This window comes from Candoia aspera, chromosome 3, assembly GCF_035149785.1.
Source record: "Candoia aspera isolate rCanAsp1 chromosome 3, rCanAsp1.hap2, whole genome shotgun sequence".
Classification (NCBI taxonomy): domain Eukaryota; kingdom Metazoa; phylum Chordata; class Lepidosauria; order Squamata; family Boidae; genus Candoia; species Candoia aspera.
In genome coordinates, this window is record NC_086155.1 from 170366314 (window position 1) to 170382813 (window position 16500).

Here is a 16500-nt window from a genome sequence, read left to right on the forward strand (position 1 = left end):
TTTTTTTAATAATTTATATTCCACCTTCTGTTATGGAGAATGGTATAGAGTCTGAGGCTATCTCACATCAAGTCTGACAAGATCCAAATGCGGCTATAAAACATGCACCTTCTGTAACAGGAAGCCTAGTTTAAATGAATCCACCTAACAAGTTCCCATGAGTGGTCTTTTGAACAGCAAATCCTCCTTCTAGGGAATTTTACATTTATTGCATCCACTCAGGGGACCATTTCTATTAAGGGAACATTCAAACATGTCTGAGTACTATTTAGTAAAAGATTTGTCTGCTAGGCAAAGGGGTTTAGTACTTAGCTCTTAAAAGTCTGGATTTAGAATGAAGTCTCCCCACTCCTGCAACAGATGCTTGCATTTTAACTACAGGCAGACAGATCTAGCCTGGTCTTTAACATACAGGGCAGAATTTGGCCTACTGAATTTGGGTAGTGTATAAGTACTAGAATTTAGTTTGGTTTGCTTTCTTAAAAGATAAAATCCACCGATTTCTTCATAAATAAGAGAAGAAAGAATATTAAAAATAAATAAAATGTGGGTGAATGCATGTTTATTCAAAAGGTGTAGAATGCCCTCCCCAAATAGGTACTGTAGGCCTTCCCAACCTGGGCATAACCAGTAATCTATTTATGAGTTTCAGCACCAAAGCAGATTCATGCTAGGAGGAAGAACATACTTCTCCAAGACTGAGCCAGACAACAAAAGTGTTGTCCTGCTGTTTTACTTCAGTTTTGCCAATGGGAATAGCATTAAGGCCATTTCTAAAATTCAGAGAAGGCACAGAAAAGTGAGGGTTTTCATCACATCCACTGAAAGTGTCAAGATAGGCTGCTTCAGTTCATCCAGCAGTATTGTGTATTATTATTATTATTAATATTGCTTGATTGTACAAGTTTAAGCAACATCTTAGCTCCCTATGAGATGCGTATGCTTTTTGTTTTACTTAGGATTTTGTTTAGTAAATTAGTCATCAAACTTTGAGATATCCATTTTTCTAGGTTAAAACCTAAGGATGTACATAATTACAGCAAATAAAATTATTTTTTCCATGTACTGATTCCAAAAGGTAATAATAGCAGGCAGTATTCCACAAAGTGTGTCTCAATTGCGCATTTAAAATCTGCCGTGGTACTGCTCTGCTTGAGAATAGTGACTAGCATTTAAAGCTGGTATTTAGTAAAGAAAAGGTTGTAGCTCAGGGCTGGACTACAGAATAGACTGGGTATCTGCTATCCACAGGGGTGTTAAAATTAGGGATATTCTTGAGGCTGAACCAAATCCATCTCCAAAAGTGAGATGGTTCAAAATGGATGTTCATTTCCCTGAGGATGAATGGCTGTATCTGAACCTTTTCTGGCCTATTTCTGAGTTTCAGTGTGCTTCTGGTCCCAATTTGTTTCTCCAAAGCAAGGATCTGTACTGTGGCAGCTATGGAAAAAACCCAAATCACAAAAATACAATCACATACTCTAATGGGGAGATGAAAAGGGACACACTGAATTGCAGAGCCTGCTTTTCTCTTCCTTTGCCTCTTTCATTCTTTGTATATGAGCAAGGGAGAGAGGGAGGGGGAGAGAGAGAGAGAAAGCTGGCTTACCATTTTTGATGCTCTGTCCATGGTCTCACTTTCTTGTATAATATCTTTTATATTTGCTATAACTCCCTGGCAACAATGATTTAATTTACAATGTGTGATAACAAAAATGGACAAAAATGTTATCATATATATACTCTCTGTGTGTGTTGGTTGTGTTTGTGTGTGTATGTGTGCCTATATATGTATATATATATGGGTGTATGTATATATATGTGTGTGTGTCCATATCCCCAATCCTCCCATATGCCCAAAAAGGCAGGTTTTTTTCTTCTTCCTCCCATCAGACTATCAATTGCCCTGGGTTACCATTCAAAGTATAATTTTGTATACTTTGAAATGATCAGATGGTTCAACGTTTTTCATTCTTTGGAGAAAATCTAATCAGTTGAATCTAATAAGGATTATTTCAGTGATTTCAAGTTTCCAACACATTTTGGATTGATTTCAAAGGACAGAAAACAATGGAGAAAAAAATACATGTATGTAGAATGCAGTGGGAACAAATAGAGGTCACTGCTCTGATGAATATTCTACCTCCAGGTCTCTCAGAGTCTTACAAGGCCTTCCCTTTTTATATCCTTTTTAGGGACAACTCTGGCAAATTCTGCTTATCCATGGTGGCCTTTGAGATATCCCACAAAGAAGCACCAGAAGGCTTTTAGGCAATGTTTACCTTTCCCAGGGAGGTGGAATCCCTTTTTAGGTTCAGGTGACAATCTAGGATCTAAGGCTTGGAGAAAACCTTTTATTTGAGATCCCTATACTGTATATAGTAGCCATAGACTAAGAAATGACTTTTCCCATGAATAGGTAGGGAAACAAGGAAATATAAATAAATGGAAAAATTTTTAAAGAGAATCACTTACCTGAATTACAGTTCATTTTATGTTGTTATATCTAAATCCTAACTGTAGAGATTTTTATTCTCTGTTCTTAAAAGATGACACAAAGAGTGCCTGTTTATAGTGCTGCTAAATTGCTTAATGTATTATTTGATACAGGAAGCAAATTAGACAATCTCCCCTTTATCTGTTATCAGCCATTAGATTTTTTTTTCCTTGTCTTTTTACAAGTGCTTCAATATAATATAGCAAATGGCATACTTGGGTAATTGCATAAGTATCAGAATGTAGAAGGCATGAAATCAGCACTTTTCTTCTATGCCAAACAATACAAATGTTGCTTTTATCTTATTTATCTTTGTAGAATCTCTGAAATATTACATTCTTATATGCCGCTTATTTTACACTTAACTAAAAGATGAGTAGATTTTTCTGCCTTTGTCACACATAATTTGATAAGAAAATGGGACAACAAGAGGAAGATGATAACATACCTGGAAAGAAATGCTTAATTAACTTCAAATGCTTTCATTCCATTCCCATCCATTTCTTTTCCTTGCCCCCACCCACTTTTGGAATATTCCCTTCTTCCCAGCAAATCATTCAGAAAACAAAAGCAAACCTTAATCTGGAAAGTGGGGCATGCTGGATCTAAGAGAGGAATTTCTAACTCTTTCGGGCAGCAGAACCTGTTAATTGTAAAAAAAAAAAAAAAAACATCCTGGAACCTCTGATCAAGAGACAAAGCTGTAGTGGTAGAAAACTGGCTCTTTGAATGAACTTTTTTTTTGGTCCCTCATTTTTCATGGAACCCCACAGAATCCTAAAGGTTCCTCAAAACACAGTTTGACTACCCCCCCAATCTAATTTTGTTGTTTATTCATTTAGTCGCTTCCGACTCTTCGCGACTTCATGGACCAGCCCACGCCAGAGCTTCCTGTCGGTCGTCAACACCCCCAGCTCCCCCAGGGACGAGTCCGTCACCTCTAGAATATCATCCATCCATCTTGCCCTTGGTCGGCCCCTCTTCCTTTTGCCTTCCACTCTCCCTAGCATCAGCATCTTCTCCAGGGTGTCCTGTCTTCTCATTATGTGGCCAACGGATTTCATTTTTGCCTTTAATATCATTCCCTCAAGTGAGCAGTCTGGCTTGATTTCCTGGAGGATGGACTGGTTTGATCTTCTTGCAGTCCAAGGCACTCTCCGAATTTTCCTCCAACACCACAGTTCAAAAGCATCGATCTTCCTTCGCTCAGCCTTCCTTATGGTCCAGCTCTCGCAGCCATATGTTACTATAGGGAACACCATTGCTTTAACTATGCGGACCTTTGTTGTCAGTGTGATGTCTCTGCTCTTGACTATTTTATCGAGATTTGTCATTGCTCTTCTCCCAAGGATTAAGCGTCTTCTGATTTCCTGACTGCAGTCAGCATCTGCAGTAATCTTTGCACCTAGGAATACAAAGTCTTTCACTGCTTCTACATTTTCTCCCTCTATTTGCCAGTTATCAATCAAGCTGGTTGCCATAATCTTGGCTTTTTTGAGGTTTAGCTGCAAGCCAGCTTTTGCACTTTCTTCTTTCACCTTCATCATAAGGCTCCTCAGTTCCTCTTCTCTTTTAGCCATCAAAGTGGTATCATCTGCATATCTGAGATTGTTAATGTTTCTTCCAGAGATTTTAACTCCAGCCTTGGATTCCTCAAGCCCAGCTTGTCGCATGATGTGTTCTGCATACAAGTTGAATAGGTAGGGTGAGAGTATACAGCCCTGCCGTACTCCTTTCCCAATCTTAAACCAGTCCATTGTTCCATGGTCTGTTCTTACTGTTGCTACTTGGTCGTTATACAGATTCTTCAGGAGGCATACAAGATGACTTGGTATCCCCATACTGCTAAGAACTTGCCACAATTTGCTATGGTCCACACAGTCAAAGGCTTTAGAATAGTCAATAAAACAGAAATAGATGTTTTTCCGAAACTCCCTGGCTTTTTCCATTATCCAGCGGATATTGGCAATTTGGTCTCTAGTTCCTCTGCCTTTTCTAAACCCAGCTTGTACATCTGGCAATTCTCGCTCCATGAACTGCTGAAGTCTACCTTGCAGGATCTTGAGCATTACCTTACTGGCATGTGAAATGAGTGCCACTGTTCGATAGTTTGCACATTCTTTCGTGTTTCCCTTTTTTGGTATGGGGATATAAGTTGATTTTTTCCAATCTGATGGCCATTCTTGTGTTTTCCAAATTTGCTGGCATATAGCATGCATTACCCCGACAGCATCATCTTGCAAGATTTTGAACAGTTCAGCTGGGATGCCGTCATCTCCTGCTGCCTTGTTATTAGCAATGCTTCTTAAGGCCCATTCAACCTCACTCTTCAGAATGTCTGGCTCTCGGTCACTGACCACACCATCAAAGCTATCCCTGATATTGTTATCCTTCCTATACAGGTCTTCCGTATATTCTTGCCACCTTTTCTTGATCTCTTCTTCTTCTGTTAGGTCCTTGCCATCTTTATTTTTGATCATACCCATTTTTGCCTGGAATTTACCTCCAATGTTTCTAATTTTCTGGAAGAGGTCTCTTGTCCTTCCTATTCTATTGTCTTCTTCCACTTCTGTGCATTGCTTGTTTAAAAATAATTCCTTATCTCTTCTGGCTAACTTCTGGAATTTTGCATTTAATTGGGCATATCTCCCCTTATCACTGTTTCCTTTTGCTTTCCTTCTTTCTTGGGCTACTTCTAGTGTCTCAGCAGACAGCCATTTTGCCTTCTTGGTTTTCTCTTTCTTTGGGATGTATTTTGTTGCCGCCTCCTGAACAATGTTGCGAACCTCTGTCCATAGTTCTTCCGGGACCCTATCTACTAAGTCCAGTCCCTTAAATCGATTCTTCACCTCCACTGCATATTCCTTAGGAATATTAGTGAGCTCATATCTAGCTGATCTGTGGGTCTTCCCTAATCTCTTTAGTCTGATCCTAAATTGTGCAAGAAGAAGTTCGTGATCTGAACTACAGTCAGCTCCAGGCCTTGTTTTTACCGACTGTACAGATGTCTGCCACCTTTGGCTGCAAAGGATGTAATCAATCTGATTTCGGTGTTGTCCATCTGGTGAAGTCCATGTATAAAGCCGTCTCTTAGGTTGTTGGAAGAGAGTGTTTGTTATGCAGAGTGAATTGTCTTGGCAAAATTCTATCAGCCTATGTCCTGGTTCATTTTGTTCTCCCAGGCCATACTTACCTGTCATTCGAGGTGTCATTTGACTGCCCACCTTAGCATTCCAGTCTCCTGTGATGAAAATAACATCTCTTTTAGGCGTGTTGTCCAGTAGGTGCTGCAGATCCTCATAGAACTGCTCTACTTCAGCTTCTTCAGCATTTGTGGTTGGGGCGTATATTTGGATCACTGTGATGTTAGATGGCTTGCCCTGAATTCGAATTGAGATCATTCTGTCGTTTTTTGGGTTGTATCCAAGCACTGCTTTAGCCACTTTACTATTAATTATGAAGGTACTCCATTTCTTCTGTGGTCCTCTTGTCCACAGTAGTAGATCTGGTGGTCATTTGATGTGAAGTGGCCCATTCCAGTCCATTTCAGTTCACTGACGCCCAGAATGTCTATCTTTAATCTTGACATCTCCCCAATAACCACATCCAATTTGCCCTGGCTCATAGATCTTACATTCCAGGTTCCAATGGTGTGTTGATCCTTAGAACATCAGATTTGCCGTTCACCACCAGCACCGTCGGCCGCTAGCCGTCCTTTCGGCTTTGAGCTAGCTGCGTCATCACGTCTGGGGCTAGTTGAGCTCATCCTCTGTTCCTCCCCAGTAGCATTTTGACCATCTTCCAACCTGGGGGTCTCATCTTCCGATGGTATACCGACATATCTCTGGTTGTACTGATCCATTTAGTTTTCACGGCAAGAATACTGGGGTGGGTTGCCATTACCTTCCCCAGGGATCGCATTTAGTCTGACCTCTCTGTCATGACCTTCCCGTCTTGGGTGGCCCTTCACGGTTTAGCTCATGGCATCATTGAGGTGCTCAAGCTCCAGCACCACGACAAGGTAACGATCCTTTGCTGAAGCCCCAATCTAATACATTCTGCAAATGTTTTATAGATATTTCAGACACTACTGTTGGTAGAAATGCTCCTTGAATATACAGAATGATTAAGGCTGCAGTCTTACATTTGCTGGAAAGACCACTTGATACAGTAAATGTTACAATATTAACTGTAAGAAATGAGTCTGCCAATCTTCATTAAATTGGCGGATTTTCAACTTATCCCTAGAACTTTCTCTGTGGGACTGTCCTGAAAGAAATAGTTTTATGGTGCTAGTTTTATGCATTTAGAATTGGAGTGAAAATTGCTTCCATAGTTAACCTTACTAGGGTTTGTTTGTTTGAGTTGCTTTGTTCTTTATTTGAATTTATATAGCTGCTCATCTCACTTGCAAGTGACTCTAGGTGGCCTTCTTTATATCACAAATCATTTTGTGAAAAATCCTCCCAAGTTAGATACATAATCTAGACACTTAGAATCATAGAGTTGGAAGGCAACGTTTAGGTGAGGTCAACCCCCTGCTCAGTGCAGAAATCCAAATCATAGCACCTCAGACAGATGGGTATCTAGGCTCTGCTTGAACACATCCAATAATCAATTTCATCTACTGTCAAACTGCTCTTATTTTTTAAAAAACATTAAATTGGAATCTGTCCATTTATAACATGTGTTTTCTAAAAAAAGTTTCAAAATGTTCATTCGGGGCTTCAATATCAACAGCTTAGGTACAAATCATATCTGATCAATTCTAATGTATTGCTTTTTAATAGTGCTACAGTGGCCAACCTTGCTTAATCACACATTTGTTTGATTTTTTTCCCACTTCAACCTATGCTTGGTGTCCACAAAGACTGAGGACAAAAAGGTCAAGAATGCCATGACCATGTGATGGAAGCCCTGACCCTTTTTCACATGGATCATGCCATGTGAAAAAAAGAGGCAGGGCTACTATCTTAATTTTTTTTGAACCACTTCCAGCAGATACCCCTGGCTCCTTTTGTTGATCTTCTCAACTGATGTAATCAGAGCATTTGCTAAAGTGTAACTATCTATAACTATAAGGTAAAGGTAAAGGTTTCCCTTGACTTTAAGTCCAGTCGTGTCTGACTCTAGGGGGCGGTGCTCATCTCTGTTTCAAAGCCGAAGAGCGGGTGTTTGTCCGTAGACACTTCCGTGGTAATGTGGCCGGCATGACTAAACGGAACGCCGTTACTATCTATACCTATAGATGCACTTAATGTGTTCTGTTTAATAAATATATTTCTAATCATTTATATTTACCATATTGGTAGTACAGTAGAATATTAAACTAAAATTTCCTTATACTATACTACAATTTTTAGTTCTATTTTCAAACTTTCTTTTTAGGTATTTCCATACTATATATTTGGGCATCCGGAGTAGACAGAGTGGAGAGAATGACAGGTGGCGTTTTTATTGGAAAATGGTCTATGAGTATGCAGATGTGAGTATGCTGCATTTGCTTGCTACATTTCTGGAAAGTGCCCCACAATTGGTCCTCCAACTCTGCATTGTTGTACAGACACGCACTCTTCAGGCCCTTCAAGGTAAGGATTTCCCTATTACAGTTTTCTAGATTTATATGTATAAATATATAAGAACCTGGGTTAGATTCAGTTTCATTTCATGGGCGATAACATTGCTTCATCAGATTTTGACCAAATTAAAGATCTTTAGTATAGTTTTAAAAGGTAGAATTACATCAGCTTTCTACCAGACTGGACAGGATATATTCGAGTGTAACAGATTTGCAGATCTAATGATCCTGTATATAAATCCTAAAACAGAAATGGGCAACTTATAGTTCATAAGCTATTTGCAGCCCCATAAAATTCCTGAAAGGGCAAATTTGACATTTTCAGTGTGTGTGTGTGTGTGTGTGTGTGTGTGTGTGTATGTACCTACAGTATGCATATGCATATGAATCAGGAGTAAATTGGGAGGTGTAAGGATTGAAATAATTGCTTAAAGATTTGTAAAGGCCTAAAATGTCAATTTTACTCCTTAAAATCCCTTCCCCAAATTCCAAAACCTGCACAAAAGGACAAATTGTTTTGGCTTCACTCAATCTGATATATGACATCACTTTCCAGGTGTGTCTGCAGGGTGTGGTTAAAACAGCCAAGATGGCAGCTGTGATGGTGCACAAAAATTCTGCCCATTTTTTATGTGATGTCTTGGCTTTTTTTACCACATCCCATAGATGGCCCTGTCACTAGCCATGTCGCTTGAAGCAAAAATATAAATTGCAAGCCATCAAGCTAAGAATGTTTACCCATATCTACTGTATTCTTATTCCTTTCTGGGACATCTAGGATACATCTGGCAATTATTGTAGGTTCTGAACTATTTCTAGAGAAATGTAGGGGAAAACTCAGTCTGCTTATACTTAAAAAAAATTTTTTTTTCAAGCAAACCAAATTATTCTCAAAATCAAAGTGGGATTAACTACATATTTGTTCTGAAATGTATTAAACCCAGTTCCAGAAATACAGAAATTAAATGTATAACATAAAGGAATAATACTAATAGTCCTTATGTATAATTGTGTTACCATTTTGAAACAAAAAGCCAGCTAGGTGACCTTGGGCCAGTCCCTCTCTCTCAGCCCAACTCACCTCACAGGGTTGTTGTTATGGGGAAAATAGGAGGAGGAAGGAGTATTAGGTATGTTTGCCACCTTCAGTTATTCATAAAAGTAGTAAAGGTGGGATAAAAATTAAATAAATTTTAAAAAACTGTGAAAGTAGCAAACCATGTGCTGTTTAACCATTCTAAAGTAGGATATTGGTAACTAGAATCTGTAGACTGGAAGAATGTGATAAGGAGTAGACTCTAGTCCAAATTGAGACAATTATAATTAATAGGTACTGACCTACTGACCTAGATAGATAAACTCTCTGAGAAAAGCTAATAATAGATTCTACCTACTGATTCTTTTTGCAACTATGCCCAAAGCTTAGTGGTTGGTCCTCAATGAAATTAAAATTACTTTGCCTACAATTCTCAGCCTCTATTATTATAAGCAGTTTCCAGGTTAAAGGTTTATGTATATGTAACCTTTGCCTATGTGGATCCTCGGAGGCTAAATTGAAATACAAACAGCAAAGAACTATAGTAAATAGCTGAAATTAAGGGAGGTATTCCAAATTAATTAAATAGTTTAAACCCAAACTCTTTGTTTTCCAAGGAGGCAGGTATATAAAACGTGTATTCAACTTTATATTCAATTAATCCACATGTTTCTTAGTTCCTCAAAATATAAATAACTTTTATCTAGGTTACAGGATAATCACAGGAACGGTCAAGTTGGAATTTGCACAGAGACATCATAGGCATGCAGTAACAATGAACATCAAACCAATAGCAGTAATACAAAAATCTTCTTATAATTCAGCCATGTGAATTTATCAATTTAATTTATTTTATTCAGTGTGATAAGAGCATGGATTTATCATACATTTTGGGAATAATCAGCTTTCTGATAAACTGGTGATTTATTTTTCCCTTCCAAGTTTCTCCTTGAATGGTAACTTTGCCTTTAACTTTGAAGTAAACCAAGCTGTTCACAGAGGCTCCATTCGCATTTTTATGTACATAATACACAGGAACGTTCTAATACATGTGCATAAGTTGAAAGAAGACATCCCACCCACCTTCACCATTTGCATAGAATAGTGTTTGAAATCAGACTTGACATTTGAAATGTTCTGATTTTGCGCAACTGTATGTTGAGAGGGTGGCCTTATTGATTAGAATAACTAGACAGTTTTACTTGTGTGCGTGTCTGTTTATGTATAAATTGGATTTTATTCCTAAATCTTGCCCTTAATGACCTAATCTAGTAACGTCAATGATTTTTCTTTCCATACATCAGAAAGCATAAAAAAATGGAGTACTATTTCTTAAATCATATATTCTGCTGTTGAATTAATTTAGAAAGGAAAATTCATTCCAGCATTTTACAATGCTTCAGCAGACACCATTATCATGGAAAAATATGTTCTTGTAGTCATGATAGTTCTATCAAAATTCAGTTCCTTTGCCTTAATACTGTATATTGTTTTGTACTTCATTATCCTTAGCAATCTGTGTTGTCTTTTTATACATGGATATAGTTAAATTTATGCCAATGCTGCACAATATACCTTCGTAAAAAAAAAGTCTGATATACAGTATGTCAGATAGTATACTATTTTTCATTTTATTTTAAGACCAGTTACTTTTAAGTATTGACCTCTCCTTATATTATTCTGGCACTCTATGTTGGAACACTTTTATTGTTTCCAATCCAACAGAATTTGTAAAGAAATTATGCAATGGGGCTCAGGACATTATCTGATCATTCATCACCAGGATAATTCTCAGAAAACAGGATGGCACCAAATTTGGTGTGATGGGAGAAAACAACAAAAGAAAGACTGAGTTTGAAAAATGGGCTAGATCAGCCCAAGAGCTGCAGAAAAGAAATAGCCAGAAAATTTTACACAATGCATATGGAGAAACAGTTGGATGGTTGCTCAGAATGTTGCTGACTGTTCCATCCTAAGCTTCCTCCCTCACAGCCACATCACCCAGACTAGGAGCACAGCATACGCAGCCCACCCTGCACTTCTCCATGCATGCATACACCCAAACACATCAATAAGGGACAGCAGAAGCACACATAAAGATGTTATATCCATGCAGCAGCACTGGTTAGACTCTCATAGACACACGGACAACACATATGCAAACATACTGATTAGTTTCTGGAGGGAAAGTACATGCAAACCAAGTTGTAACATATTACTTAGTTACATAGAAGAAAATTCAGACCCCTTCTATAACAGGCATCCAGTACAACCTGTGATGATCAAGAGGTAATGAAATGTGCATTACAATGTCACAACACCAATTCTGGCCTTTCACATTTCTGTCCTGATGTTATACACAAATATTTGAATCATGTTGTTTGAGTTTGATGTCACAACACACATTTCATTTGTCCCCCTCCTAGGATATCCATGCCTCCCATGGTTGCTAAAGGGGTTGGAAAGTATTCCAAAAAACTGACTGTATGCTTTCCCTAGTTTGTATAAATAAATTGTTTAAACAGTTATTCTATTCTAAAGGGTTTTATTTTGGGGGTGGGGGGGGGAATTAGGTCATGTCTACTGACATTTTTTTCCAAACTTTTCAATGGCAATTTTAAACGTGAACCAATTTACCTGCAGATTTGCAATAAACAGCAAACAAATCTTATGCAGGTGAATTTCTGTGGATTATAATGAATTAACTCTTTTCTTCTAACTATATCAGATTACAACTGATGTTCTTATCATAGTCCAATAATCAACAATGGTAGTTAAGATTGGCAGATACTACCATCACTCGATGGCAGAGAGGAGCTCCACTAGGTGGTAGAGAGGTCAGCCTTACCAGGTAGACCAGACAGGAAACACAGCCAGATAAGCTAATTCTATTCTATTGTAAAGCTACATTAACAGAACCTTGCAAGTCTGAAAGTACAATTCTCTCGCTGTCACATTTACAACCCGATAACTTAGGGAAGGTCCCTCCTGAGCTTCTTGGTCCACCCACAATGCAGCTGTGAGCTATGCTGTCTCTTATCTGACCATTCCTTAGGCAGCAACTCTTTGCCCAGTCTCCCAAGGTCATTCCCACATACCATTACAGAGAGGGACATCTTCCTCAGAAGCTTCTGGTAGTTGCACCCCAAGACAGGGTATTGCAGAGTGGATGCCGAATGAACCTTTGGAGCCAAAGCTAATTCTTCTCCTGACTGCTCACAGTAATGGTCCTTCACTATATCTGACTGGGGCCTGCATAACCAATATCCTCCCTACTGATTTACATAGGGTGGAGAATTCCTAATAATAAAGATATGCTGGGCTGAAATGTCTGCTAAAGTCCTTGTTACACTTCCTTTCCGGATCAACCCAAGCTGGGCATGGTAGTAGTCCACTATTTTGCCAGTGTCCTGCTACTCTTAGATGCAGATAAATCCTCTTTCCTCCTAAATATTCACAACTCAAGAAGTTGCTTTGGGTTACATATCATGTTTCTGCCATTAACCGTATCAAATCAATTTTAATGGATGAAAGAGCTTACATTTCCTCAGAACAATAGATTAGATTAACATGCAGTGGAACTTCTCTTGTTAGAAGATCAAACTGTCTAAATCCATTTTGGATAATGCAGAAGTGCTCAGCACTGAACATAGCATAGTAACTATTGTCACTATTCAAATTTTAAAACATACTCTAGGGGCTTTCTCAGAGTTGCTAGTATTGTTTAATGCTGTGGGCATTGAAATGAGACTGAGGAAACTGACATTCAGGTTCACCTTCAGCCAAGGTGGATGATTTCTGGGTGATAGTCAATCACTATCTCTCAGCCCCACCTACCTCACAGAGTTCTTTCATAGGTGGAAAAATGGATGAAGAAAGGTAATCCTGAGCTCCTGGAAAACAGGCAGGATATAAATCTAACAAATTAAGTTGATAAAGATGAATAATATTATTCCTGAAATATTAATGTGTAACTAGAGGAGAAAACAGTATGCAGTGAGAGTTCTAGGGAAGTTAAGCACCAGGCATTTTCAGACTAACTTTTTAAACTGACAAGTGTTGTGATTTTTTTTTTACCCTTTAGAAAGGGCAAGCTCTAACTCAAGAATTGAACGTAATGACAATTCACTGTAGATCTTCAGATAATGTAATCTTTAAGAGGCTGACTGAAACACTATAGAACTGTATAAATGAAGCTTAATTTCTCACAGCTGTGCTCTGTTGCAGCAGATTTTATTTTTAAATACCAAAGCAATGCCTCTTCATTTTCTTCTTTGCTAAATGCAGCTTCAGAAGAAAAGGCCAATTGCTGTGCCTATTGTTCAATGATCAACACACATCCGTTTCAATATTTTCAGAGGATTGTAGCGTTACAATTATTATTCAGCAATTTGTTTTCTTCTGGTGAGAAGACTAGTCATCAGGATGATATTCGGTGTCAGAACCCCAGCATCTATTTTTTTTTATCTTATGAACAATACATTTATGAAGCAATGAGTAACAATTAGATTCTTTATAATGAAGAGGACACTAGCATGTTAGATTTTACTAGGCAGAATAATGCAATTCAACATTCAAGAGGTTCTTTCTCCATTCAGATCTATCTGGAGATGCCAATGAAGAGCTACTTCCCCATGTACAGTGCAACTGTCGGCAATATTTGCAGCACAGTCTTCCCCTGGAGATATTGTACTATAAACTTGGAGACTGGCTATTCACTGAGTCACCAGTGCAATTTGGAGAGACAAAAGGCCACTCACCACTCCTCAAATATTGAGTTGTACCCAGGAGGTGTCAAATGAACTGTGCTTCTGAATATTGTACATTTGATTTGTCTCACTTAGCCTTAATTTTTTTGAAACAATTTCTGACTGACATGAAAATGAAACAGTGTAAAAGAGGGATGGGATTGTGCTGAATCACCGTTTTTTATCCCTGGAAATTTCTAAGTATTTACTCCTTTCTTGAACCATAGTGCCTGAGTGAATTTGTTGTCTGGTGAGATCTGGAAGAGATGGTTTTCTTGAACTAATGCCATCTACAGGGATTGAGTAGATGAGGTTGTGCCTTCCCTGTGATGATCCCCCTTTTTGTGGACGTTTGTCCTGAATAACCAGATCTCATCCAACTTATTGCACTTTTGAAGGGCTATAAATACATGGTTCTTTAGAAGAATATTTGGGCATGTGGAAGATATATTATGCTTTTGATTTTTCTTTCACTTTTGAGGTTCATTATGTTTTTAATTTAATGTAATATTTATTTGTGGATATAAGTTTCTCACAGCCTTTGGAAATTGAGTGAGATAGATTTATATTTACTGTAGTAAATAACATCTACGTATAATACTGAATATTTTTCTCATTAATTGCTGAGATTTTCTGTCTGTGATTTGAGCTGCCACAAGTGCAATGCACTGAACTAACCCACTGCAGGAATTCACTACCACCAAATCCCCAGCAGATGGTCATTCAGCCTCTGTTTAGAAACGTTCAGCAAAGGAGAGTCTATCACCTCCTGACACAGTGTTTTTCGTTGTCAAACAGCTCTTACTATAAGGAAATGTTTCCTGATGTTCAACTAAAATCTCTTTCCTTGTAGTTCAAATTTATTGTTTGTTCTGCCTTCTGGAACAACTCTGAGCAATTTTGCCCCATTGTTTACATGACAGCCATTCAGATACTCTCCACTGTCTTCCATTCAGCAAGCTAAACATGCCCAGTGCTTCCAGCTCTCTTTCAAAAGTTTCTCTTCCATAACCCTTTTCTTCTTGGTTGCTCTCCTTTTGACATACTTCAGTTTGTACATCTCCTTCCTAAAATGTGGTGCCAGAACTTCAGTTTGTAAATCTCCTTCCTAAAATGTGGTGCCAGAACTGATGCAATATTCTAGGTGTAGCCTGTTCAGCCCATAACACAAAGGAATAATGAAATATCTTGATCTTGACGTCATAATTGATTCAGCCTAAGATTGGCCTTGGCTTTTCTACAGCTGCATTATATTGTTGGCTCGTGTTCATCTTGTGAGCAAGAGTCCCAGATGATTTTTGCATGTACTGACTCATCTACACTCATGCCTTTTATTTCTACTACCAATATGTTGGACATTGCATTTGTCCCTTTTAAAACTCATCTTCTTGGTTTTTGACCATTGTTCTAGCTTATCTTGATACTCTCCTCTAAGATATTTGATAGGACCCTATCCTTTGTGTCATTTGCAAATTTGATAATCTTATTTTTGAATTCCTCATTGAGCAACACAGGGTATAACAGAATCTCACAGTATACTACATGACATTTCATCTAGCTTGATGCTGAGCCAGTGATGTACACTTGCTGGGTATAGCATACAGTTCTGTATCCATCTGATGGCAGCATAGTCCAGTCCATAATTTGTCATCTTCTCTAGTAGAATCTCATGGAATAATTTGTTGAATGCTTTGCTGAAGTCAAGGTGCATCATATTCATCATATTCCCATGGCAAGATAAATTGGTCATTCTATTAAGAAAGATCAGATTGGCTTGACATGATTTATTCTTGATAAACCCATGCTGGTTCCTGCCATTCTTTTCTAAATACTCACAAACTGGCCATTTACTAATCTGTTCCAGAGTTTTGCACAGTATGGATGTCAAGCTGACCATCTCTAATAACATTGTGACTATAGGAATAACATTTGCTTTTCTCCCATTTTTCTGGTGTTATGCCCATTCTCCATGTTTTCTCAAAGATCACAGAAAGATGCTCCAAGAGGACATCCATAAGCTCTTTCACAACTCTTGGATGCTGGTCCTTGAGACTTAATATAGGACGGCCAGTGTTCCCTAAACTTGGACTGCCACTTCCTTCTTTTTTCAGTTGTTATATTTCATCCAAACACAATTCTCCTATGAGAGAGAAGACCAAAGCAAAGTAGGAGCTGAGGATCTCTGCCCTCTCCCCCAAAATGTTACTATTCTAAAATCCACTCCTACCAGTTGGCTCACACCTTCCTTCCTCCCCCACTTTTTTTTCCTGTTGATTTAGCCAAAGAAGCTCTTTTTGTTGCTGTTGGCCTCCCTTGCAAGCCTAGGTGAGTAGATCCCCATATCTCTTCTTCTAACAAGGCAATGAGGAATTTGGGAGATCTTACAGTATGGATACATTTTTTTTTCTATTAATGCCTAGATAGTTAATCTGTCCTATTACTACTTTTCTCTCTTTCCCAACTCTCCTGTAATCTTGTCCAAGAGGGCATTATCCAGATCTTAGGACAGGTATATCAGTTTATAGAACATCTTCACAATAATATCTTCCTGTTCCCCTTCCTTGTATTGGTGTCCAAATATTCTTGACTGAACCCTCATACTCAGATTTCTGGATCTCCATACTAGTGTACCATTTCTTCA

General features: G+C 38.4%; 1 protein-coding gene across 1 annotated transcript in view; it reads left to right on the forward strand.

The window, feature by feature from the left end:
- XKR4 (XK related 4) overlaps nucleotides 1-16500 on the forward strand; it is a 97464-nt gene that overhangs the window by 60274 nt on the left and 20690 nt on the right. Inside the window, exon 2 of the mRNA XM_063300237.1 lies at nucleotides 7886-8085. Coding sequence (XP_063156307.1) covers nucleotides 7886-8085 — 200 coding nt within the window. The remainder of the gene's footprint in view (nucleotides 1-7885; nucleotides 8086-16500) is intronic.